At 39.1% G+C, this 26,902-nt stretch overlaps 1 protein-coding gene across 2 annotated transcripts; it reads left to right on the top strand.

Annotated features, from left to right (window-relative positions):
* Positions 1-447: 447 nt before the first annotated feature.
* Positions 448-26,301, top strand: pacsin2 (protein kinase C and casein kinase substrate in neurons 2). 2 transcript variants are annotated; one of them, XM_038738445.1, is made up of 11 exons: positions 448-599; positions 11,480-11,571; positions 11,814-11,970; positions 13,154-13,389; positions 15,492-15,647; positions 15,935-16,110; positions 16,284-16,404; positions 19,639-19,769; positions 22,825-22,977; positions 24,142-24,323; positions 24,404-26,301. In XM_038738445.1, exons 2-11 carry the CDS (start codon positions 11,515-11,517, stop codon positions 24,514-24,516), a joined length of 1,482 nt encoding a protein of 493 aa, XP_038594373.1. In that variant the 5' UTR covers positions 448-599; positions 11,480-11,514; the 3' UTR covers positions 24,517-26,301. The 2 variants fall into 2 exon arrangements, with proteins under 2 accessions (XP_038594373.1, XP_038594374.1); XM_038738446.1 differs by lacking the exon at positions 22,825-22,977.
* The last annotated feature ends 601 nt before the right edge of the window (positions 26,302-26,902 follow it).

Below are 26,902 nucleotides of genomic sequence, written 5' to 3'. Positions count from 1 at the left end.
AACTGTGGGTGATGCATACATATCCTATACTTAATAATTGTGTAGCCATATAACAATGTAAACATACACCACTGCAACAAGCAAAGGTCATACAAAATGGTCCATGTTGAAGTATTGATGCAATCATTTGTAGTATTTTAATGTTGTAGCTGGTCGAGACAGGGTTAATTGTATATACTATTAGACAGTTTAATCTATACCAATGTATCATATTTTTCAAAGTGATCATAGGTTTTTTATGTAAAAGCTCAATCTGCAAAATAACGTGTAACTATAGCTCTAGTGGAGCAAAGTAATATGAAAAGGAAATGCTAAAGTTAAGCCCAATTATCTCCAATACGTACAGACAGTGGGCTACATTTACTAATTTACTTTCCACCCTTGGGACTAAACATCGCCTTCGCTGCCGGTCTTATGTTGAAAATCTTGACCGGATGTGCTGTGCAGTACTGCACGCAACTGACAAGAGTGTCAGTCAGTCAATCGATGGTGCCGCTGCTGAGCAGAAAAACGGTTGACAAGATTTGGAAATTGGCACCAACAAGAGAATTTAGTCTTCGGTTAAACATAAATCCCCAAGAGGAATAAACCTGTGCCAGGTGAGCTTAAACTAAGACTTTTACGGTGTACCGTTGAACTTTTTTACTAAAGGGGCTGTGGCTAATTCGCTACCATCAGAGCTAGCGTTAGGGGGCTAACGTTAAAGTTAACTTACTTCCCGATGGGAGTACGTTAACTTAAGTCGTTGCTGTGTTGGTCATAAGAACGTAATTTAAATAAAGTAAAAGCTACAATAAGGTAAAATAATGGTCGCACGGGTCTAATAGGATCTAAAATTGAGGTTTAACGAGTTCACCATTGACGGAATGTAAGTTATAACACGTTTCACACACAGTAACAATATTTCAGGATATTAAAAGTCCAAAGACTTAAGCTAACGTTAGTACCGTTAGGTCGTTGTTTTACAAAATGCTTAACGTTACTGTAGTGAAGTAATGTCGCAGTTGGTTGTTGGACCAGGTTAATTCATGTGGTTTCCTCGAGGCGTATTACCCCAGCTGTCCAGCTTTCAGGGGGTATGTATTGATAAAGGGCGGGGCAGGTTTCGCAAGTACAGATAACTCTCTGGTCCTGCCTGGTATGCTTACAACATTATATTATACTTTTGTCATTTTCTGTGCAGAGAAATGGCTCAGTTACTGCTGGCTGCCAGTTTCGTTATGGGCTGCACGTCCTCTGTGCTTTAATTTGCGCAGTGCAAGCTAGCTGCCAAGTTCAGTCCTGACTCCTGTAACGTTACTGTACATTCGATCCACGTTACATGTACAGAAAGAAATGTTAGCTTGTTAACAGAAAGAAGCAAGTAATAAGGAACCTGGCCTTCCTTCCAGCCAGTAGTCATGATACTAACATGAGTCAGTGGAAGTTATCAGTCATGCAGCTGGAGTATTTAGACATGGTGACAGTATACCTATATATGTGTGGTTTGTGTTTGTTTGGGGTGTAGTGTTGTCAGGGTAAAGCAGTAGTGAAAGCTCTGTGAGAAGGCTGCTGGTTCCTTATTTCTGGGGTGGCCATGTGAACTGATTGCTAGTCAGAGAACCAAGCTAAACTTAGAGTGGGTATTCCAATTCAGGCTGAAGCCACTGCTCTCCATTTAGAGGGATCTTTTTTTTTATTGGTGTATTCTCCCAAGAGCACACATGAAGCAGTGACAGGGATATGAGCCATTGTCAAGCAGATTTTAATTATGTAATATGTTTAACCTGTTCATATGAGTGGACATAAACTACTCCCACCATCGCACCAAAGCTAGAATCCAAGGATCTGTTAAGACATAAAGTAAGAAAGTTTTCTATGCTTCACTGCATTAATCGCAGATCTCATATTGACTGGTTCCCTTGTCGCATATGTGAATATTCAGTGATGATAAGCTGAATATGCTTAGGTTTTGGACTGTTTGTCAGACAAAATAAGAAGCAGAAAGCAGAAAGTCAGCTGTAGCTTTTTTTTTTTTCTATTTTCTGATTTTGTAGACCAAATATAAATCAATTTATTAAGATTTAATTAATTAATTAATTAAATTAAAGCTGAAACAATTAGTCAAGAAACAGAAAATTAATTTGCAACAATTTTGCTATTATATTTTTTCACTTTTCAAGCTAATGTGCCAAATATATGCTTGAACTAGCATAGCACCAGCTCGATTATTTTTTTCATGTTTTGGTTTTATATCATTATAAACTGAATATCTTTTGGTTTTTGGACTATTGGTTAGAGAAAACAATGCATTGGAAGTTATAGTGGGCATGTTTCTGATACTTCATAGACTAAATGATGAATTGGGAAAACAGTCTGCAGATGCATCTATGATGAAAATAGCTCTTAGTTGCTGCCCTTATTCACGGGCCTCCTGGTTATTGTAAATACAATAAAGCAGCTCCAGAAAGTTTCAAATGCTGAAATCAAGTTGTGGGGTCCTCTGTGATCTCTGTCTTTGTGAGAGAATTGTTTTCAAGGCCCCTTCCTGAAAGGTCTGCAGCTTTAAATGTATCACATGAGACACAAATCTGCATGCAGGACAGGGGTTTCCACAGGAAAAAGTGCCCGCCGGTGACGTCAGAATCTCCCATTCCCTGTCATGTAATACTGAATTTCCCTCCATTATGTTCATCCCTATGCTGCTGGCGTGTCCAGTGGAAAATGCCTGAAAGTGTGGAACAAACGGCATTGTTTCTCCCTGACCATGGAGCAAGGGGTTTGTGAGCTGGTGGACTGGTCAGTTATGTTGAGCTACAGTTGACCTAGTGTTGATGGACCAATGGTTTCATTGTCTGGTGTTTTGTAGCCTACTAGCCACAGTATGAAGCTCTGGTAGTGATCTCTATAAAGGCTGGATAGGTGGGAGTGTGTAATCGAGAGGCTCCACATTCGAAAGGCCATATTCCTGTGAGATCAGCAGTGCTGTGCAGCTGCTGAGCTCACACAGTGGGAAGGAGGGCATAGGTGATTGACTGACAGGGAAAGAAAATTAAGGTCATGACCTGTGATTGCTATGGAAACTTTTGACCTTCAAGCTAGTGTACAAGTGTGCAACTAGAGAGAAAGTAGCAAAGGAATGATATTATTTTTTTTCTCATAGCCCAGTCGGGATTTAGCAATGTCCTGCTGTGAAACCGCAATATTGCAGGGATAGATCAGCTCAGCTGCCTCAGAGATATTGCAGGCGTTTTATGCAACAAAAGAAGGAAATGGAAACTGAAAAAAGTCACCCGTTGTCACATAAGCAATTTCCATGTGATTAAGGCATCGGCAGTACAGCAGTTTTTAAGCCTGTTTGTAATGTAATAATCATAAGCAAGTTGAGTGTTGGTTTGTTTAGTTTAGTTTTAAGTTCAAGAAATAGTCAGTAGAGCTAGAACTAACGAAATTCTATTTGCTATGGATTAATCTGATTACTGATTTCCTGGATTAATTGTTTTGTCTATAAAATGTCAAAATGCTGAAAATGTGCATAGCAATTCATAAAGCAAAGATCTTCACTTTAGATCTGCAACAATTAGTTAATTTATTTGATAGAAAATCGACAGAAAATGAATCTGCAATTATCTCAATCGATGATTTGTTTAAGTAGTTTTTAAGCCAAAATGCCAAAAATTCTCTGGTTATCTCCGATATAAATATTTGCTGTTTTATATAATTGTAAACTGAGTATCCTTTGGTTGTTGACTGTTGGTTGGACAAAACAAGACATTTGAAGATTTTAACAAGGAAAATGTGACTAATTCTTTAAGCTGAAATGATCAGCAGAAACACCTGACCAGTAGTGTTTTTCCTGAACCAAAAAAACAGCTGGGAAAAAAGGGATAAGTCAGTTCTTCCTGTATTTAAAATCTGGAGAAGTAAGTCATGGATTCTCATTTAGACAAATCCTGTAAGCAGTGTGGGTTCTTGCTTACGACAAACATGCAGACGAGGCTGGGAGCTCTCAATATTTAGCAGGAAACTAAATATGACACAGCGGCCCTCAGGATAACTCCACTTACTGTGCACACATTTCCCATGTCTAGCAGTTATTGATTAGTAGGCAAGCCAGATGGAGGTAGAATGACAAGTTGAGCTTGTATGACATTAGTTTGCAGACGTCCTTGCCATAGTCTGTAGATAAGAGTTTGTTCTGAAGTGACCTTGCTAAATCACAAAAGTTTGCTCCCACATCCATCTGGATCAAATGTACTTAAAAAAGGTGATATATGAAGTCTGTGAACAGTCAAAGCCCAGGTTGGTTTCCTGGCGCTCTGATAATATTTTTCACCCTCTAACATAAACACAGCTTCAGGGCAGGTATGCGTGTGCCTGTCAGTCGTGTATGAGCTCATCTCTGCCGTCTGTGCATCCTGTTGTTCCCTGCTCCTCAGCTCCATTCATGACACGGTTTCTGTGTGACAACCCCCAGAGCACTCTAAGAAGCGTAAACACAGAGTGAATGGTGGTTTGTGGGAAAGAAAATTGTACACAAGGACTTACCATCCCACCAACATTTTGCACACCCTGTCTCTATCTTTGGTTGTGTCCATCTCTTATTTTCCCCTCCCTGGGCTGGTTGCAAAGGTTATTGGTATCTCATGTGTCTGTAGCTTAGACATCACTCTTGTCGTCTCGTATCCAGCAGCATAGTACAGTATCTTTCATGTGCTTTTAATAACACACATGGTCACCTCTTGCTTTCCTCAATACCCCCCCCCCCCCAGTGTGGGAACTTGCTTAACATGCCAAGGTTCAGTTTAGGCATGGTAGCGGTGAGGAATGCATTTGTTCACTTCTATCTTAAGGCTGTTGTCAGAAACCCAAGTAGCGCATGCTCAGTACATTTACTTATCAGACTTTAGGGGATATCATTGTTGTGTTTGATTACGTAATCATTAAGCCTGTAAGCTAATAACCTAAGCTAAGTTTCTGCAGCCTGGATAAAATCATGCATTTGTTTGCAAGAGTGACTTTTTATTTGTCACTTGAAATTGAGATGACAAAAACACAACGCCAGATAGTAATTTCTCCATATTACGTTCACTGCAGTTTCTCCTCATTCCTGCATGGGTTTTTTTGCTTGTGTATAGCAGCATAGTTTGTCTACTCTAGAGTGGTAGATTAAGTGGACTTCAGACCTTGACATACTCAGCAGCATTGTTTATAGTTCTGGGTCAAGCCACGTTCAATTGTTTAACATGGTCCTAATGTCCTACAGAGCCAAGGGTGTGCAGGCGGTTGTTCCTGTTTGCTGTTGATGACATCAGGCCTGGGAAATAGTTTTTGAGATGAAGGAATTTCCAATACATTGTTGTGGCTTAACATTTTCCATAGGATCTTTGTCCTTATGTTTTAATTTATTAAGTCATTCTCAAAAAGTGCTTGTGTGTATATCTTCTAAAAGTATTGTCACGTTATTAATAAGTAAAGAAAATAGTAATTTTGTTTCTGGAAATCTCAGCCCTTACTTGGTAGCCTGGCATCGCGTGATTAATTCGCAAATGCGTATTAGTCTGGAACCTCTCAGTTCATTTTCATTTTCCAAGGGTTATCAGTGGGCGCAAACATGTGATGTAGAGCTGAGCGACTCATGCAACTTGGGGTGGTGCTTGGTACATTTTCAAGCAGGGAAATAAACTGCAGCCTGGTCGCAAACATATCTGAAAACATTTGAGGCAGGAAATGTGTAATGCAGTAACAGAATCTTGATTCATATTTGATCAGCACTGCCTTGTTTGAATGTTTGTTTCGTGACCTTGGTGCATTACGCTGGACAGTCTGTGGCAAGTCTTTAAGCAATCAGAGCAGCAAAATCTTTCAAATCTGGACCCGTAGGCGTGACACTCCTCTGTCAGTTATCCTTTCAAACCCGCCCATATTGGATAAACGGTTGTGATTGGCCCGACCAGATCCAGGACTGGTGGAAATCTGACTTAATAGGAGGCGTATCTATCAGGCAAAAAAAAAAAAAAAGATGTTGGCAGATTTGTCTAGTTCCCAGGCTACTTAGGAAAGGAAAGGAGGAACATGTAGCTGATTAAAGTTGTAATTTGTTTAAACATATTTTAGGTATTATATTTGGGTGTCACTTTACATTACAGCACGGTAATAACATGCTAATAGTGTTTTTGTATCAGACTTGGACTCGAACATGTACGGCTGAACTGTCCTTAAATAGGTACTGTGCATGCGCAACTCAAAACAAAGATCAAATTGAAGTGAGATGCTTCAGTCTGTAGCTAAAACAGAGCGTTCAACGTGTACGGTTAAAAGAGGTGCTGCAGCAATGTGCAGACAAAAATATGGTGTTTTTCGAAAATTAATTATTTCTGGTACAACCCCTAAATAAGATTTTGAACCTGAAGTGAGCATAATATGACATTTAACAGTAGGTAAATCTGGGACTGAAATATATGTAAAAGGGTAATAAGGAGCCAAAAACAAAGTGTATTAGTGGGAAAACACATTTAAACATGGCAATGATGGAAAATCTATTTAGTAATATTATAGGAATATTTCGGCAACTATATGATAACTTTCTAATAACAAAATGGTTTTATCAGTGGAATATTTGAATTTTTAAAAACTGGTAATATGCTGACATTTATGGTTTAATAATGAGGTAATATAGGCTGATTTTTTTCACAATATTATATGCTATGATCAGCATAATATCTTCATTATCATGTGAAAAACGTCAAAATTATAATGCTAAAATTCATCAAAAAACGTTCCCTTTTGTTTCAAGGTAATACTGTACAAATTATGTTTGCTGTGATCTGTTAACTAGAAATACCTGCCATGAATCAAGGCTGCAAAATGCTAAACTACTTATTTGGTTTCGGCCTCCTATTACATTGTTACATAAGTTTCAGTCTAATATTACCCAGTTATAACCATTGTTAATACCAAGCTAGTAACTGGTTATTACCTTGGAAAGTACATGGTATAACATTATCAAACTATTAGCTCAGTATTAGCATGTTATTACCAAGCTATACTTTAAAGTGCTACCAAAATTTGTGCATAGTAGCTTTTGATGTCAGAAAACTTGTTGCCATGTTTAGAGTAGATATTTTTGGCTCGTTCCATGTGTCCCTCTCTCGTGCTGCAGCAGAGATTGGTGAATGAAGAATATGGACAGCTGGTGGGGGAATGCAGGAGGGACAAGAGGACAGCACTGGCCTGGATAATGTGTAATTTTTCATGCTGTGAAATAGGCTCCTTTTTTATTACACACACCTCGAAATTTGTCTTCTCTGTATTCCCTCTAAAGTCCCTTCTCTTTAAATATTTTTGTCTCAAGAAAAAACATAACATTATCTTCAATATAAAGCTATTGAGTCAAAAATGTTATGACTCAGTGTATTGTTGTAGTTTTTGATGCATACAAGATGCTCTATGCACACAATGGTGTCTATTATCAAGACTATCATTCATGAGGAAGTTGAGTAAAATAAAACTTGTGGTTTTCTCTAGAGATGGTTACAGACAACATCTGTTCGTGTGTAACTGGCTCTGTGTGCAATGTGCATGTGTGTTTGGCCGTTTGACTGACCTGATTGTAAACTACAAACACAGTTAAAGGGAGGATTGTTCCCAAGCTAGCAATGACCACAGAGCTTCCCTCTGTGCACGTCCTGCCCTGGAGGACACGGGCCACTGACCATTGACCAACACACACACATGCACACACTAAACACCAGCCCTCATCCTCTCGCTGTCTCGCTCAACTGAAAGAGGCCCTGTGTGTTCATACTTGGCAATAAAATGCATCTTGTGTGAACTGATCACAAGTGGACAGCTCCATATTAGAGATGGGTAGGTTCTGGTAGATGTTATTGATGTTTGAAATGAGTGTAACTGACTATCAGAGGAGTAGTAGTAGTCTAAAAAGTGAGAGTGAGTGACGGAGAGGAAGATTTTAGTGTCTTCATTTGGCCACTTTTTAATCGGTATCAGTGAAAGGATGTGTAACAAGTACGAAGATATTGCTCTACAGAAATGTGAATAATATATGGTTGCTCACACACACCGTATTTCATAAATGTTTGATTATAGGTAATTTTATTGACTGCATTATTTCTTGTGTCTTCTTTGTACAAATTTTATTCTGAGTGACGTTTTCTGTTTAAAGTTAACATATTTGCTGTTGGTTTTATGATTCTGACTAAGGCTAACAATTATTTTCATTATCAAAAATTATTTCTCCATAAAAAGTTTTAAAAAAGGTGACTAAGGTGACTTGTTTTGTCAAACTGTCCAATCTAAAGAGAGAATAAGCTGCAACCTAGGATGCGGTAATATGGCCAAAAATGTTATCACAATAAAAACATTTTATATCATTCAATATTGATAATTATCACGATATGTCAAATCTTTATTTCTTTCTTTCAGATTTTTGCTCCTGAGTGAAAATTGAAGAAACCAGATGGTTAATTATGTTGTGAAACACTTGACGCCAAACAGTAGATCACTTCAACAAATCTGACGTAGAACATTCAAAACTATTATGATAGAATCTTTTTCAACAAATATGATTAGTAAATATTTTTTTAGTCCCTTTTCCTAAATTTTTTAATAGGAAAATTAAGTGCTAATTTGTAAGTGATTCATTAAACCAAATATTTATTGTTTTTGAGGAAGATTGTATTGCGATAATTATCATTATTGTTTTATTGCCCAGCCCTACTGCAACCTTAGTAATGTTTGGCATTTTACTTAAAAAATGACTTCAACCATTATTAGATTAATGTTACCAACCTAACCACACTAACTTTCAAACTTTAAAATGTCCAGCTCAGTCCATATCATGGTCCCAACTCTTTTAACAAATAATAATAATAATAATAATAATAACCAAATTAAGTGATCCTTATCAAACATTCTGGTTTCTCTTAGCGATTATATTGTTATCAGATGTTTTCATCTCTTAAATATTCAGTGTGTCCTACAGAATGACAGTTTACCTGGGTAGTGATGGCAGCTGGGGCGTGGGGGGTTGTGGGTATATTTCTATTTCTAGTAGTCTAGGGTATTTCTTATTTCACCATTTTAATTCTACTTCATTCTCCACCTTATTTTAGTGTTTACTCAGTTCTCTTTTCCCCACACACCACATACCTACACCTGTCCTGCAAACACATTGCCCCGCCTCTTAATGTATCTGTCTTCCTGTATGTGTCTGCTCTGCGGGCTTCAGCAGTACTTTTTATAAAGTCGCCGAAAGGAAAGTCATCATTTCCACCCTCAATTAGTTTTTACAGCAGCAGGTGTGCCACATTTGGAGGAGACTTGTTAGTGATGAATCAAAGCCAACGTGGTACAGAATGACATCTGCACTGGTGTGTTCACTGTCACCATACCCAGTCCATGCTTGTAAAATATCCACCCTGTGCACGTCTTGCAACATAATAGATAACATCTGTCTTTGTTTCCCTGCAAAATGGTAAAATGGGTCACCAAATGTACCTCGGCGGCCTGCCCAAGTAAAGTCTATGTGTGAGAACCACTGATATTGATACCCGTATTGCCTCAAAAGCCCTGTATCAGTTGGGCTCTAGTCTGCAGGTTGTGTGTACTGTGAACACATGGCTCTCTGAACAGATTACTAGTATTTTGAGCTCTTCATATATACATTTTAGTCTGTTAAAAAATGACCATCACTAGTTCCATCCATCGTCAACCGCTTATCCTGCGGTCACCAGTCCATCGCAAGGCCACACATAGATGAACAAACACTCACGCTCACACCTAAGGACAATTTAGGGTTACCAATCAACCTAGCCTGCATGTCTTTGGACGGTGGGAGGAAGCCGGAGCACCCGGAGAGAACCCACGCAGACACGGGGAGAACATGCAAATTCCACACAGGAAGGCCGGCGCAACTCACGACCTTCTTGCTTTGAGGCGACAGTGCTAAACACTGCATCACCGTGCCGCCCGCCATCACTAGTTGTTGGCATCAATTAATCTAATCTTAAATAACAAATTGTTTTAGCTCTATTGAATTCAAATATGTCTCCATCCTAGTAGTCATTTCAGTTTTAGAGGGGCAATTGAATGCGAGCTGGAAAGTAAAATCCGATCTTTAGCGGTCACTCGAGATGCATTTTAGATGAGTTCTGATTCCTGCAGTCTGTCTCAGCCGGACGTAACTACAATCTGAATATATATGGTTACAAGATACTAGATCTGAACAGGGCCAGTCAGTCTGTCAAGAGAGGAGATGCTCCAGGCTGATGGAGAACGGAGGAGACGGGTGAGCGTGCAGGAAGAGGATGGAGGAGAGGAATAAAGAGAGACTGTTTGGAGGGCTGTTTAGTCTGAAATGATGGACGTGACGAGAGAAGAGGGGGGAGGAGGGTAACAGAGGACTGACTGTGGTACCCGTCTAAAGGAAACGGAAGCTGCCCGCTGTGTGCTTCTTAACAGTTTCTTTTTTTCTATCTCTGTCAGAATAACACACACACATATAGTTTAGCTGAGACTCGGTGTACCGCCAGCAACCACTGTGGTTTCAGTTTGTTACAGAAGTGGATGAAAACACCCACCTGCTGCATATATCATCAAACCAGATCACACTCTTTCACTGCCTTTGCCCTTCCTTTGTATTTCTGTATCAATTTTCTTCTCGCTCACAGTATTCACCCTCTCATCAGCGTCTGGATCCACAGCTTTAATATCCAAAGAATGTTGTTGTGGCAGAATGATAAATTTGCCTTGATGTTGTTGTCCTCCAGCTGTTAGAGCACATAGAAAGAGTTGGGGTGTAACGACCTGAATTAAAAGGTGTTTCTCTTTCTGAATATGTTTAATAACTCTGTCTTTGATGTTGGATCATTTCATTTGAGAACCTTCGCCAAAAATAATGACAATGCTTGCCGTATTTAATTTAATTTGTATATTTCGCTCACAAAATTATGTTTTTATTGTAACAATGACTCTACTGTAGGAACAGAAACATGGAACTCCTGCTTACTACACTTACAGTTTAGTGATTTATTTTTTTTTATTCATTATTTTGTCATCACCAACTGTCCATAATACAAATATAATCAGTTTGCAGTCATGTATGACAGTGTCAAAAACGACTAATCAAGTAATTGACTAATTGTTTAACCTCTAATTGAAAGCTACATTGATATAAAATAAATAAATTATAGTAAATGGCAAATACAGTGGGTTTTACATTACCTACCTATTCTTTTGGGTCAGTATTATTTTGTAAATCTGTAACCAGCAAATTGTTTAGATTTTTACCTGATAAATGACTAAAATTATTAATAGTTTATTTTTATAGTTAATGTTCTCTGTTAAACAAAAGATTAACTGACCTGTCATGATATGATATTAACTTCTGTTACTAGTATTTAACATTTGTAGCAATGAGCTAAGAGGGTGTTTTAATGACTTTCATTCACTGACACTTTGTTTTTATGTGTTTTTCTAGGCCTTACACACTGATTGGAACTCAGGGCAGCAACGATGTCAGGCACCTATGATGACTCCATGATCGATGTCTCCAGTGACAGCTTCTGGGAGGTGAGACGCATGGATTCCTTCCTAAAAACCTAAATCCAGGATCAGTTGCTTAAAGCTGCTGTGTTGAGATGACATTTACGTCTCAGCAGCAACTGGTCTATCTTAAGGAAATAAATAAACTCCACTCAACATCTTTAAGAAATCTAGTGCGACCCTAGCCACAACTTACATTTTTGACCTAGTTTCTACGTCCTCTTCAACTTTTTCAACTATCTTTCTGTGTCTCTTTTGCCGGTTCTCAGATTGGTAACTACAAGCGAACAGTGAAACGGGTAGACGATGGACACAGACTCTGTAATGATTTGATGAACTGTCTCCATGAGCGGTCACGTATTGAAAAGTCGTACGCACAGCAACTCTCAGAATGGGGGAAGCGCTGGCGGCAACTCATAGAAAAAGGTAAGAATATAAAAAACTGAAGCTTTATATTAAATTGTATATAGCAGTTTTTATTTCAAGAGTTAGTACATAGTTTAATATTGACAAAAAGATATTATTTTAGTAGTCATAGTAAACTATTCTTAACTCTCTTAGGGATAATTAATTAACGGAAATCAAATCCTGGTTCTCTTGCAACTTCCTCAAACTTAACAGTGACAAAACCGAGGTTCTCCTCATTGGCACCAAATCCACTTTGACTAAATCTTTTCTCTTACCATTGACAACTCCACAGTTTCCCTCTCCCCTCAGGTCAAGAGTCTGGGTGTGATCCTCGACAGCACACTTTCATTTCAAGCTCACATTAATAATATAGCTCGGTCCGCATACTTCCATTTACGTAACATTAATCGCCTCCATCTCTCTCATCTACTAGTACAGCCATTCTCGTTCACCCACAGGTCACATCCCGCAATGATTATTGTAATTCTTTTCTCGTTGGTCTTCCTCTCAAATCCATACATAAACTTCAACTGGCCATATCATCAGCAGAACCCCTTACATTAATCATATCACTCCTGTCCTTCAGCAGATTCATTGGCATTGGCAGTTAAATACCGCATTGATTTTAAAACTCTGCTCCTGACCTTCAAGGCCATTCATAACCTCGCTCCTCGGTACCTCACTGACTTCCTTCATATTAACACCCCCACCCATACTCTTAGGTCTTCTTCTTCTATTCACCTCACTGTACCTCTTGCTCGTTTGACCACCATGTGGTTCAGAGCCTTCAGCCGCTCTGCCCCTCGTCTCTGGAACTCTCTTCCACCAGACATCTGCAACATACTTTCCATTTTTAAATCCCGCCTGAAAACACATCTTTTTAATTTGGCATATCCCACGTGATCACTCTTTCTCAGTCTTTGTTTCCAGTTGTTATGTACCCTGATTTTATGCACTGTAATTATAGTTGTTAATTTTATCGATTATTGCTGTACTGTTTTATTATGTTTTGTGAGGTGACCTTGAGTGTTCGGAAAGGCGCCTATAAATTAAATGTACTATTATTATTTATTATTATTATTATTAAACCACAAGACTGTACTGACTGTTGTATTGGTATCATATCTGAAAACAGATATTTTTCCATAATCCCAGAGAGTGTGACTTTCACAGACAGACAGGTAAATAACTCTTTCCTCAGGCCCTCAGTATGGTACGTTGGAACGGGCCTGGTCCGCTCTGTGCACGGAGGCGGAGAAGGTTAGCGAGCTCCACATGGAGGTGAAAGCAGCACTGATGGGAGAAGACTACGAGAAGCTGAAAAACTGGCAGAGAGACGCCTACCACAAACAGATGATTGGCGGCTTCAAAGAGACTAAAGAGGCTGAGGACGGCTTCCGCAAGGCTCAGAAACCCTGGGCAAAGAAACTTAAAGAGGTGTGGATTTCAAAAATTATTTTTAAGCAATTCATATCAAATGTGTTTTAAAGTGTAAACAGCTAAGCAGTTACCACAAGCAAATCATTTTTCAAGTCACTGATTACAGCCATGACTATCAATTTTACCCTTCAGTTCACAAGATTACATTTTCCTGACGATGATTGTTTCCCCTCAGTGTGACTACCTGCTTGCCTAACAACAGCAGAGCAGAACAACAATTGCAACATCTTGATCTTGAATATGAAGCTATTGCCAAACATTAGCCAAAGTGTGCCAAGGTGGCAGCCAGTTACTAGATCCTGTAGTTAGCGGTGGGGAATATGGCCCATATTGTTGACAGTATGACAAAATACTGAAAAATATTTTTGGTTTGAAACTCACAATAGCTGTTGAGCTCTCCTCAGGGGATTTTTGGCTCTCCTCATACTCAACCTGGTTTCTGCTTGAGGTGGTGAAATAAGTTTGTTGTATGGCCCCCTTTTGTTGTCTTGTTGCACTTCTGATATCGCACACCCCTACCTGTATTCTTTGACTGTCAGTAAAAGGGAAGGAAACACCGAGGGCTTGCAGGGAGACTGGCACCTCTTAGTTCAAAGTCAGGTCAATGTATTTCCTACTACTGCTTTCATTGTAGCAGCCTCTTTACTTGGCAGTACACGCATTCCTTTCTGTTTCTGTGCATGCTTAAAAGAGCGTGCGCAGGCAAGTATTTGTGTGTTCAATGCCACTGAATGTTTTGCAACCCCACGCTCCGCCCCCCCCCCATTTCCTCTGTGTGTGACATCACCAGGGGGTGGTGACATCCTGGCCTTTTTCATTGAGCAGGGACAGAACAATTCAGTTTTGTAGCTATACTGATTTATTGATTGACCAAACAGACAGACAGGGACAAGTAGTAGAGGGCAGAGAGGAAATTAGGCTAATTAATTGGTCTAGAAAATGAATAGCTGACGTGGGTGACGTCCAATATGTCATTAACAGACACATACATGCTAATTTGAATACAGCAAATACTGTATTCAAATTAGCATGTATGTGTGACTCATAGTCCTAAACCCTTTTTTTGTGGATTAACACAAATAAATCAACATGCAACTGCCTGTTATTTCAAATTTGAGAGGTAGACATGCTGCTGTCCTTGTATTCTAAGTGTCCTCTACTCATGCCCTCGTGGTTAGCTCAATAGGGACATGGCTGCTCTGGCCTTGGCCCAAGTTACACTGGGCACTCTTCCAATATCATATATGAGTTTGCTTCCTCAATTCCTATCTGCTAGAGTTTAAATATAAACACAGTGATAGGGGAGTGGGTAATTACTGTTTTAACAAATGCATCACATAAAAGGCATCAGTGTTTCCATGTTTCCTTCCCTCACATGAGTTGGTTACTATATATTAGGGCTGCACAATTAATTGAAATATTATTGAATTCGCAAATGCCTAAGTGCAATATCCAAATCGTGGAAGCTGCAATTTATTTAGGTAAAATGTGTGACAAAACAGCTTTATAATGAAGTTCTGTAGTGCTGCAGGGACACCCCGGCCTGCAAATCTTGTTCTCCAGATGTAAGAAAACATGTTTGTTGGGTACAGACCCCAGCAAACGTTCATTCCCACTAATTGTGAATCATATCGCAAATCTGTCAAAATAATTGTGATTCTTTTTCATATTGTACAATCCTACTGTATATGAAGTGTGAAATTGTCTTGCCTCCTGAGAAATGACACACATTTAGTCAGGGACAGAAGTGAACATGTGTCATCAACCTCACTAACAAAGAGAAAATCAAATTCCCTCAAAGACTTTTAACATGGATGCACATTTTGGGAACAGATGGATATGTTTAAGATATTTTACAACAATAATCTTATTAGAATATGTTAATATTGATATTTGATTAAAAATAGAATACTTTTTGTGACTGACTTTGGCCAATATTGCACAACTTAATCTAAAAAAGTTGTAAATAATGCTTAAATCCCTCAGTTAGACACCAGTTGTTGATTGCTCTTTCTACACCTCCACAGTTAGTTTGTTCTAAGTTACCAAACAAGGCTGCTGCCATTGCCTGTATTTTATTTTATCGTTTGAATCTACAGATGGAGACGGTGAAGAAGGCTTATCACACTGCCTGCAAAGAAGAGAAGCTGGCAGCCAGCAGGGAGACTAACAGCAAACTGGAGAACAACAACAACCCTGACGCCCAAAAGAAGCTCCAGGAAAAGGTTGACAAGTGTCAGCAGGAGGTGCAGAAGGTAGGGCTTCCTTTGGAAAAAGGCTAGGTTGGGTGGCAAGATTGTGTTGTACGTGATGAGGGTGCAATATGATGGAGGTCCAAACTTTAAATGTAAAATCTAAATTATAGTTGAAACTAAGAACCTGTGTCTTTTGGACATTTAATTTATAACCTGAGGAAGAGCCGTAGTCTGCTAAAAAGACATGGGCACCGTCAGAGATTGTGTTGGATTTTTGAGATTTATCATCAGGTGTTCATACTTTTTAATGTGTTTTAATTGTCACATCATTCCTCCCTTTTTCCCAGACTAAAGAACGCTATAAGAAATCCCTCGAAGAACTCGACAAGTTGACCCCTCAGTATATGGAGAACATGGAGCAGGTGTTTGAGCAGTGGCAGCAGTTTGAAGACAAACGCATCTGCTTCTTCAAAGAGCTGCTGCTGGAGGTTAAACAGCACCTGGATCTCTCAGCCAATCACAGGTCAGACATAGGAAATCATTACTAAAAAGGTTGTTCTTTTCTAAGCACTGATCAGACCGCCCATTTATTGTATGAATGCATAAATGAAGCTAATGCAGCTGATGAACAGTGCCATAAGATGCTTGAGACTTCAGGTATCACCTTGAAAATAATGTTCAATATTGTCTCCATAGATTCCAGACGATCTACCATACGCTGGAAGACACAATCTCTGCAACTGATGCTGAAGAGGACCTGAAGTGGTTCCGGTCCAATCAAGGCCCTGGCATGCCAATGAACTGGCCCCAATTTGAGGTACTAGATCCTCGATTTATACTAATATAAAAAGTATGTTTGATAGCCACCCAGAGTAGCTCTCAAAGGGTTCCAAAAAGGTTTACATGTCACAGACCCACAAACAGACACACATTAGGTCACAGTCCCTCACTTTATTTAATCACATGAACTCTTAAGGAAGGATTATTGTTGTTGCTGGCTTGATGACATAGAGCAGAGGTCACAAATAGGCTGACCGCGGTCTGGATCCAGACCCAGCCACTGTCCTCTCCGGGCCGCGACCTACAGCCGATTTATTATTGAAACTTACTACCTCGTGACGGAACGTTTATATTTTAACCCGCACAGCTTTTCTAGCATTTACTGTACTGGTTTAGCGGACCAGGAAACTCACAGACCATTCCGATGTGCATTCCGATGTTTGCGAGTCGAGTCCGCGAGATTAACCAGAGATTTTTTGGAAACACACACAAATTGAGGAGACCAAAGGGAAAAGAGATTTCACAAGACTTTTAATCAAGAGTGTACAGAGTTTTACATGTACATTCCTCCCACGGGCAGTTCAACACCAGAATCTCTCATAGATCTCCAATGCTTGCTGGCAGGAGAAACTAGAGCTGACGTTTCTCACTGAACAAGAGAAAGTAAGAGTGGTAGCTCTGTAAGAGGGAATGAAAGAGAAAAGGAGGCATTACAGTTCTTCATTTATTATGATGTGTTGAGTGTTTATTATAAAGTTGGTTAAGACTACACTTCACTTCAAGCTACACTTTTTATTTCATTTTAAAAAAAAAAAAATAGGCACTTTATTTTAGTTTACTTAAATTTAGAATTTATTATTAGAGTAGTTATTATTTATTATCCCTCCAGTTTGACGTGAAAACTGATATTATTTGATTTGACAGTCCGTTGTTGACTAAAAACATATGTTGACACAACTATACGTTATGGTACTGAATGATAACGCAAGTTAGTCGTTTTGATGTTCCGGACTTTTGCTTCAGGAAATCTTCTCTAACTGGACCTCTTTGAATTCTAATTGAATACCCCTGACATAGAGTAAAAGTCCTTATATATTATTTAGTGAGGTAATTATGAATGAAATAAAGTCCTTACTAGTCTTGAGATGCCATTATCTCCTCTTAAGGACCACTGGTGCTCTCCCAGGCCCAACTGTGAGAACTACCAGTCAAGACAATACCGGAATTGGACTAAAAATCATGCTGAAGATGTTTAAATAAAAAAATGTCAAGGGCAGCACTGCCATAGTTTTTTGCAATGTTACCATACCACGTAGCCCAAGCAGGAGTTATAGCCCAGTGTAAATTTTGTCATTGAAGTATGCTGTTTGGCAGCATTGGTGGAAATAAATCTTTCCTCATCTGTCAGAGTGACATTGAAAGGGATGTAGTTTATGTCATCTTCCCAACAGGCGGCCAAATAAGAAGAAGAAAAGGGGAAAGCACAGAAAAGCTGCATGCGCTTGCAATAATACAATTTATAATCCTGTCTTCCAATGTCTTCTTCTACTTCGATCATCACCAGGCCGTTTTTGTTTCCACTTGGTTTTTGGAAGGCTTTTTAAGAAACACACACACACACGTGTGAGACATAACCTGTCAGACAGCTCCCATAGGGTAGATATCCAAATATCCAAATGAAACAAATGAATAATTAACTCAATGTCAAAGATAAATGTCTGGCTCTTTATTGTATGTGGTTTCATGATAGATATTGGAAATTTCCAGGATCATCTGTATATATATATATATATATCTGTATACCAAAAGATATTTTCCTCTCTGTAACTGTGTTACCACTCTCCCTGCTAAGCCTCTGGGAGAGGGAAGACTCCTTGGTGCTGTGTTTCTTTCTGCAGGTGATGGATGCTGTACATGGTTGTGTCTCTCATTTTTATCAGGCCTATATTACTATATAAACACAAATGCAGCCTGAGAAATGTTTGTTAGGTTGTTAAAGGACCAATCTGTAAAATAATTTGCTGTTGTAAGTCATTGCTACATCCACATACTAACATGTCTGCAGTTTACAGTGTTTACGCTATGGTCAGTTTTAGGATTAGATTGTTGTCCGCATTAACCCTGTTCTACACCTGCTTTCCTTTCCCCATGTCTGACAGAATTTGGACTGTTCAAATCTTCACTCCTTTAAGACAAGGTCCATTGTAGTGAGTTCTGCATGGGAGGGCTGTTCTTCTCACAACAGCCATGTGTGGGGGGAAATGGGGGGGGGGGGTTCCAATAGCACCCTCACTCTTTACAGTTTCCATTTGTGTTTGTGTTTGAGGTGAGTTTGTTTGTGTCTAAACTTGTATTTAAGTTTCAAAGAATATTAATGAGACAAAGATGATCGTGGTACATGAAGACGCCACATGACTCTACCCGCTATAGTATGTTCATGAAAATGTGTGGCTTATTCACCTCTGTTCCCTTTACCTGGTAACTACAGGGTGTTTACATACCTTTTCCTGGATATACCTTACTCTGTTCTTTCTAACCTTTGAACTCTGACCCCTCAGTGACTGGCCCCCTCATAATTCTATCCATGTGAACCCTGCAGTACGTCACGTGATGCGACCATAGCACAGCACTGTCAGAGTCTCAGAGGTCATGAGCCAGACCGAAAGACCTTTGATCTTTAAAAGTTTGAGGGGTCAGACAAACTTTTAGGAAAGTTCTGAGGTCATACATACAAAGGGGGGCGGTACGACTCCTGTCTGGGTTTTTTAAATTTATTTGGGACATGAATCTCCAACACAAAATTGATATCAAACTAAATTATTGTGAATGTAGGTCTGCTTCACCAAAAAAATATTTTCCTCTCTGTAACTGTGCTGCTGTTATGGTACCGTCTCTCCACTCTCCCTACTGAGCCTCAGGGGGAGGGGAGACTCGTTGGTGCTGCTTTTCTTTCAAGAGGTGATGGATGCTGTTCATGGTTGTGTCTGTCACTTTATCAGGCCTACACTGTACTATATAAACACACATGCATGTACAGCTTCAAATTCCAGAGTCAGTGTAACAGCCTGAGAAGGTTTCTGGACTGTGTTGTATGTGTGTGTGTTTATATTGCTGTGCACATGCCTGTTACTTGTTCTCCCAGTATTACCTGTGAAGGCATGTTTTTGAACCAAGCTGAAGTTGCCAGATTTGGCACAGTTGTAGATGTAATACTGGACTCTAACGTGTGTGTGTGTGTGTGTGTTTGTGTGTCTCTATGTGTGTCTACCAGGACTGGTCCATAGACCTGAACCGAACCCTCAGCAGACGAGAAAAGAAGAAGCCATCAGAGGGTGTAACACTGACAGGCATCAGTCAAACTGGGTCAGACCAGCCTGTTCAGCCTGCCAAGACCAGCATCAGGTAGATAGTTGATCACTTACTGACTCACTTTTTCTGGTTCTAACAAACACACAGAAAACTGAGCATCTGTTCGAAATGCACGCACACACACAAACACACTAACTTACTCTCTGTCTTCCTCATCCAATCTCCCCACATCAGTGATAATCCAGCGCGCCGCACATTGCGTCTTCCCCTTCAGGAATGCTTGTAAAACGTTACATAAGGAGTAGCTCCGGGAGTGACGCCTAGTTGTACGTCCAATACCATGGTAACTGTAAACATTTTGTTGGGAAAGAATGTATCCCCGTGAGACAACAGTCTGCTGGTACATAGTTGAAAGCAAGCCAAAAAGTAATGTGGAACTATTACTCACATACACCAAGACCTTTTATAGCATGAATATTGGTACTGGAAAGTTAAAAAAATGTGTAGGATTAGTGTTCAAGTCGAACACCTGCAACTGGATTTAGCAGGTTTATGATTAACCAGAAGATTAAAAGAAACTTCGGCTAAATAATTTACCCTCTGATGATTTAATGAAATTAGACTGCTCTTTCTAGGTTTAGAACCACTTCATGTTTGATTGGCAGTTTTTAATAACAGCAACGTAATCTTTCTAAGCCAAGATAAGATAAGAACTTCGTCATCCTTGTAAAGAAATGTGTCTTTGCTGTTGTGGCAACAGCACCAAAGACATAACAGTGGTTCATGACAACGACAACAAACAGCTGATTAATGTAAAAACTTGCGTCCATCATTATGGTGAAAAAGCACATCACACAGTCAGTATACAGAGACACATTTGCAAAGATGTGTGTTTGGTTTCTGGAAAATGAGTTTTTCTCAGCATTGTTGAGCTAATTGCAGAAGTTGTTAAGTGTGTTATACTTATTGTTCAGTATTTCAAGCAAGGTTAGCTGTGATTATCCTGTCCTCTGTTTGGCCTTACATCTTCACATTCCTTTGCAGCTTGGTAATAAGGTTCCCTTATTTTAATTTGCAAAACACCTGCCGTCGCCCCTTATCCAAACATCAGTAGGAATATGTGTGTATGCAGACATCATGAGAGCTCTAGAAGAGTGTGTAGAGGAGTCAACGAAGGGAATGTCAGGGACGAGAAGTATTTGACCTCTGAACTTGGGAAAGTTAACTGCTGTGTGACTGCCTCTCCCCCAACCAGCATTTACAGCACGTTGTTTTCCTGTCGTTTCCTACATCTACGGGCGAGACTGGTGAATTTTTTTGTCTCGATAGGTTTAATCGGAAGCAATTTTGTATTCTCATTCTATAGTCACAGAGCACTGACTTCAAAAACAGACTTCACAGTGAAGGTCAGTGACTTATCTTGATTGTAGTTTTTTATCAGCATCAGAAGGCCAGACCTCATTCGTAAACATATCCTTGCCCTTTATTATTTTTCCCCTATTTGTTGTCTGAAGCTTGAATGAACATGGTTTCATCAGCCACAGCATAAGACAGTAATACAACTCTTCGAATACTTGGGTTTGTATAGTTATATGGTCGGGTTGGTTTGTTGACTGAAACCATACAAAGTTACATTGTGCCTCTAGAGCAGTGTTTGGTATTATAACTCCTCAGGCTCAGCTCGAGAGCATGGCATGACTATGCAAACAAAGGTGTTCACAATTCTCACAACTGGGCCAACTGATAACTACTGCTGTTCATGGTCTATTAATTCTGTAAACAAGGAGTAGAGACCCTGTGTTTCCTCTGATACAGGTGGAAGGCTAGTGTAAGTTTTTGTTCCTTGATGTGAAAAATGATAATGGTAGGAAGTAAAGAGCACTCATGTGACTACTTCAGAAACATATTGCACATACCCAGAGCTGTGTGTTTAATGTGTCACTCAGGAAGTGTCATGTTGATGTTTCTATAGCTTTATACTGACACCTGTGGATTGTATTTGGAGCACTTAAGTCAAAACAAGTCTTTTCTATCTGTGTTTAGACTAAAACAGTTGTTTTGTTGCCCGATTGTAATGTCTTGTTGATTTGACCCATGCTTATTATTACATTGAAATACATAATTACGGAGTCATCTCTCTTGAAACAAAACAAACAAAACCACCCTCTTAGTTACTGTAGCTTATTCACAGACGAGGCATACAAAAGCAGCCTTCTAATTTCTAGACGGCAACCAAGCTGAAGATTTTATATGTTGAAAGTTAGCAAGCTAGTTAATTAAGCTTATGTTAGCTCCACGAGTTGGTTAAAAACTCCCTTTTTGGTTGACTTTGTAATCTCTCCAGCTAAAATAAAAGTCCTCACCAATGGATAACTCTTACTGAAATGAACAATCACATTTGTTCTTGTATTGCGGTGATGAGCTAATTAGTATGATAATGAAAAATATGTGATCACATTCTCATTTCTTTCTAACGTAAGACATATTTGAACAGACAGCCGATGTTAGACGTATGCTTTATTGGTTGCATTTTCAAACACTGTTTCCATTTCAATGTTAAATACCAGAGAAAATGCTTTTTGGATGATGACTAACTGATGAGTTGGTAAATGTAACGTTATCTCGGATAGGGGGTTGGCAGGAAAAAGCTGCTAACGTTACCCTACTGTGTGTGATAGCATCCTGGACCAGCTTTCAGATAGGAAATACAAGTAAAAATGTAGTTGGCTAGCTAATGAAACTGCTCCTTGGCCTAGGAAGTAGCTAATATAGTATGTAGTAAACCCGTAAGCCGGGTATACTAACATTTGCATTGAAACAGCTAAACACATTGTTAAATCTGTTTTTGTTTATCAAAAGGTCTAAAAAAAAAATAAAAAAAAAGACACCGTCCTCTAAACTCTTTAGAAACCGTATCGGTCTTATAGCAGCCCCGTGCAAACTGCTTCGACATGTGCTGAAATCCAAAGCTGGACAGGTCTGCCGTGCTGCATCACAACAGTTAAAAACACACAACACAACTATCAACATCAACCTAGCCGGGCTTCATTACTCTTTGGAATTTGTCCACAGGTCATGTATGTCACAGGTGTGTCTTTATTTGTGTGCATGTCAACAACCCATCTCTCACTGTGTCCCATGTTGTCAGCCTGACTGTACCTACTAAAACAGCACCAGTGGGCTCAAACCCCTTTGAAGATGAAGAAGAGGAGGAGGAGGCAGAGGAGGAGGAGGAGAAGATGGTCGTGGAGCAGCAGCCCACAGTCAACCACATCAGTGTGAATAAAGAGGAAAAAAAAATGTTGGTGAACAGGAGAAAACTCCGCCCACCTACGACCTCCCCCGCCTTTTCTGTTTTCTATCTTTGTTGGACCGCATCCCGTCTATCTATGTTTCATGGATCGCCGCGTCTCTTGCCATTTCTTTATCTTAACGCCCTTCTTCTTCGTAACCCTCTCTCCTCCCTCAGGTGGCAGGTTATCGTGTTGCTCTGCATGGTCACTGAAATGGCACTTCACACAAAGCCCAATGTGTGTCTGTCCTTCACTCCTAACAGTGCCATGTCTCGCTGAACATTAAATGTCATGAGCATGGGGGCACGTGTCTCTGCTGTGGGAAATCCAATATGTTTCTGTCTTACAGTCAGATCTGAATATTGACCCATTTGTGATATATTGGTCTTTTATATGAGATAATTAACTGGCTGTATGGCATCAAAAGAAGTCCAAATACAAATATATAAAAAGAACAATTAAGATACAACTATGTTAATTCAACCTTAGGCATAAATCATCTCAAATATTTACTTAATTGCAGAAGACAAAAGCCGGTAAAGTAGTAAATTTGCAATAAAACAGGTCTGACTGTAAATCCTTTATGTATGTGCGGATGTGCCTTTACTGTTTTTCAGCTTTGTAACTCTGTCAGAGCCAGGTTCTCTCTGGTGTTTAGGTGGCTCCCTCTGTTGGCAGTTCAGGTTAAACTCCAATCATGCATTCACAACAATGATTTGTCTTGCCTGGTCTCATGTTGCTGTATTTTGTGTATTATGTGGTATGTGGTCATGTTGTTTTGTTGCATTGCCGTCCCTCAGCATTGTGTGCACTCTCACTTGACGCTCTTGATCTTAAAGTAGCATAAAAGTGACTTAAATCGGTTGTCATGCTGCCTGAACCAAATGCTTGCTTTGTAGCATGTTTTTTTTTTTTACTTTATTTAGAACTGAAAGAGGAATGTTTTCAGGATAAATCACAAAGCTGCCCCTGGATTTGGAGATGCACTTTTGGCCTTTTGTGATTTGACTTTACTTTATGTAGATTTATGTTTATTTTTCCCACTTCTCTAACTTTTTAACTTTTGTCCCTGCTTATGCCGTTATATGCCGGGATTGTCCTGTTGATGCATAAGGTCCTGAGATGAACATGAAAATACATTTTCTAAGCAGCTCTTTTGTCTGTCCATCTAGTGCAAGCAGTGTGGAGAAGACTCCAGACTGGTCAGATGAAGACACAGGCGGTAACCCTTTCTCCGCCAATGGAGATGGGAATCCATTCGAAGATGAGCCAGGTTCTCCAGTCGTATCTGTACCTGTTAAAGCCCTGTATGACTACGAAGGACAGGAGCAAGATGAGCTAAGCTTCAAAGCAGGTAAATGCAAGGAACAATTCTGACATTTCCTAGTAGGTTTCTGGAATACAAATAATCACCCATCCCTCCTTTTTTCCCAGGGGAGGAGTTCACCAAAATTGGCGAAGAAGATGATCAGGGTTGGTGCAAAGGCCGGCTCAAGAATGGACAAACAGGCCTCTATCCTGCTAACTATGTGGAAGACATCCAGTAATGAATTATGACAGTTGAATAAATGTGAAGAAAGTGAAATGTTTTGTGAAATGACTGTACAGCTGGAAGCGAGAGGCCTCTGCCTTATTTTCAACCCTTTTCTCCTTGTTGGTGAAGACTGCACTGGTGTGTGAGAAGGACAGAGAAGAGAAGTTGCAGATTATGAAAGGACTACTTGAGATAGTTTTGCTTGCCACAGATCGGCCCTCATAGAAAGTACAAAGATGGAAATTAACCACAACTTTCCAGGTGATTCCAGGAGAGGAAGATCACAGAGAACAATTGCTGTCAGTGGAAGATATGTTATGTTACTTAGAATCCCATTTATGCTGTTACAAAAATAATAGCTTTTCAAGTATATATTAGATAAGATTAAATGAGATGTATGTGTGAATTTGTATTCTGTTTAAACAAAACACTGGGATGGCAAATCGTCTAGTGACGTTACATGCAGCCTTAAAATACAAGCCACTATGGATTCATTAAGGGAGATGACCCTCAAAATAACCATAATGATCTGTTTTAGGTTTGAAACCATTTCTGCCTGTTAGAATCCAGTCCATAAATGTTAATTGTTTGATTTTATTTGGACAAGACCAGCTTTTTGTCAGATTTTACTTGATTTTAAACTAGTGCTTATATTGTTCTGTCATTTCTTTCAGGGTTTTGTTTTTTTCCATTCAGTTCCTTAACTGTTCTGGTTATTTTATAAGGAATGATAAAGATCAGTAGAGCCTTATCCTGACATACTCTTCATTTAGTTCACAGTGGGTAGGTCCCTCTAGTCACTGCTGTTGAATGTATATTCACTGATTGTATTTTCTCACTTATTGATTGTACACTTTTGCTGATCTTGATGAGGTATTTGCAGCCACTGACCCATTAACCCCCTGGACAACTGTCCTTTAGCTTTTCACACACATCTCTCTACTTTCTGATTGGAGATTGTGATACTATGAGATATTTTTCACACAACACTGAAGATTTTTCACAAAAGTTTATCTCACTTGAATCTCCATGTTTTAATTCTCGGTTCTTGTTAAATGTAAAGCTATGGGAGAATATTTTAGTGTGTTTCAGGGTTTTTTGTTTGTTTTTAAAAAAATATATATTACAAGTTATAGCAATAAAACCACAGCCAACTATGGCCTTGCATACATGCATGTATATAGCCTGGATGAAACATATTAGAACAAATTAAGCATCGAGATCAGATGGTATGTAGTTGGAAATTGATGATTTTTAATTTATGACGCCAGAAGTGCTTTTGTTCTGCTCTTGTTAGAATGCTGTGACTGAGAATCAGTTTGTATAGTAATTGAATATTTTATGGCAAATATCCCTCAAATCTGTTATTTTATATTTGTAAATATGATTATTTTTTCCCTTCACAGAGGGCCATGCTCACTGAATTAAGCAACAAAGACCATTACATTCAGTTATGACATGAATGGACATACCTGATTCCATGAGCTTAACACGTGTTTGTCATCAAGTATTTTGTCGGCTTGCATTTTTGCAGAAATTGACTGCTGGTATTTCTCTTGTGCAGGCTCCAAATTCATTGCCTGGTGTATCGATGAAATCATTAAAAAAAATAATTTGAAAAAGCTATTTGATGCCTTTAATTGCTGCACAAGAGTTAGATGAATTTTTGTTGTCTTTGAAAATTAGATAAAGTAGATGTCTTGCCATGTTTTCACGGCACACTGTCATCAAAGCACAGCAACAGTAAGGTATGTAAAAATGTCCCACAACATAATAAATAAATTTATTGGGAAAAATATTTTGTCTTTGTCTCCAGTACTAACATTTTCTTTTCACTTATGATGTCAAAGTATTTACTGTATCTCAAAAAGCGGATTTGTGTTCACGTAAAGGTCCTTAAAACGTTTTGAATATAGTTAATTTATTATTAACTTTTTTGTATTTAGCTTACACTTTTTATCCAAAGCGACTTTGGCTTAGAGTTGCTATATATGTCAGAGGTTGCACACCTCTGGAGCAACTAGGGGTTAAGTGTCTTCCTCAGGGACACATTAGTAGATGTCAATCACTGTCAATATTTGTATGTTAAAGTAAATATGAAGTCTGCAAATCTGTAGTACAGTTGTTTCATGTATGTTCAAGTAAAAATAAGCAAAATGCCATACTAACATACTTAAATTTCACTTAATGAAATTCAATTTACCAGATGTAACCTTAGAATCATACAAGTGGTGGAAGCTTGTCCAACTTTGTACATCAATTCCACACATTTTAAGATATTTGTATAATAATATTTTTGTGTTTACTTCATATTTGTCTGATGGAATGTACATTCCTCTAAAAACGCAGAGGGGTAAGTGATTTTACTTATATTTGTGTAATTTATGTAGAGCGATAAA

The sequence above is a fragment of the Micropterus salmoides genome, unplaced genomic scaffold (genome assembly GCF_014851395.1).
Source record: "Micropterus salmoides isolate LMB-PRFRI ecotype aquatic unplaced genomic scaffold, ASM1485139v1 Ms_hic_scaffold_23, whole genome shotgun sequence".
In the NCBI taxonomy this organism is placed as follows: Eukaryota; Metazoa; Chordata; class Actinopteri; order Centrarchiformes; family Centrarchidae; genus Micropterus; species Micropterus salmoides.
Note: the sequence above shows the minus strand (reverse complement) of the source record. Positions and strands in the feature narration are given on the sequence as shown.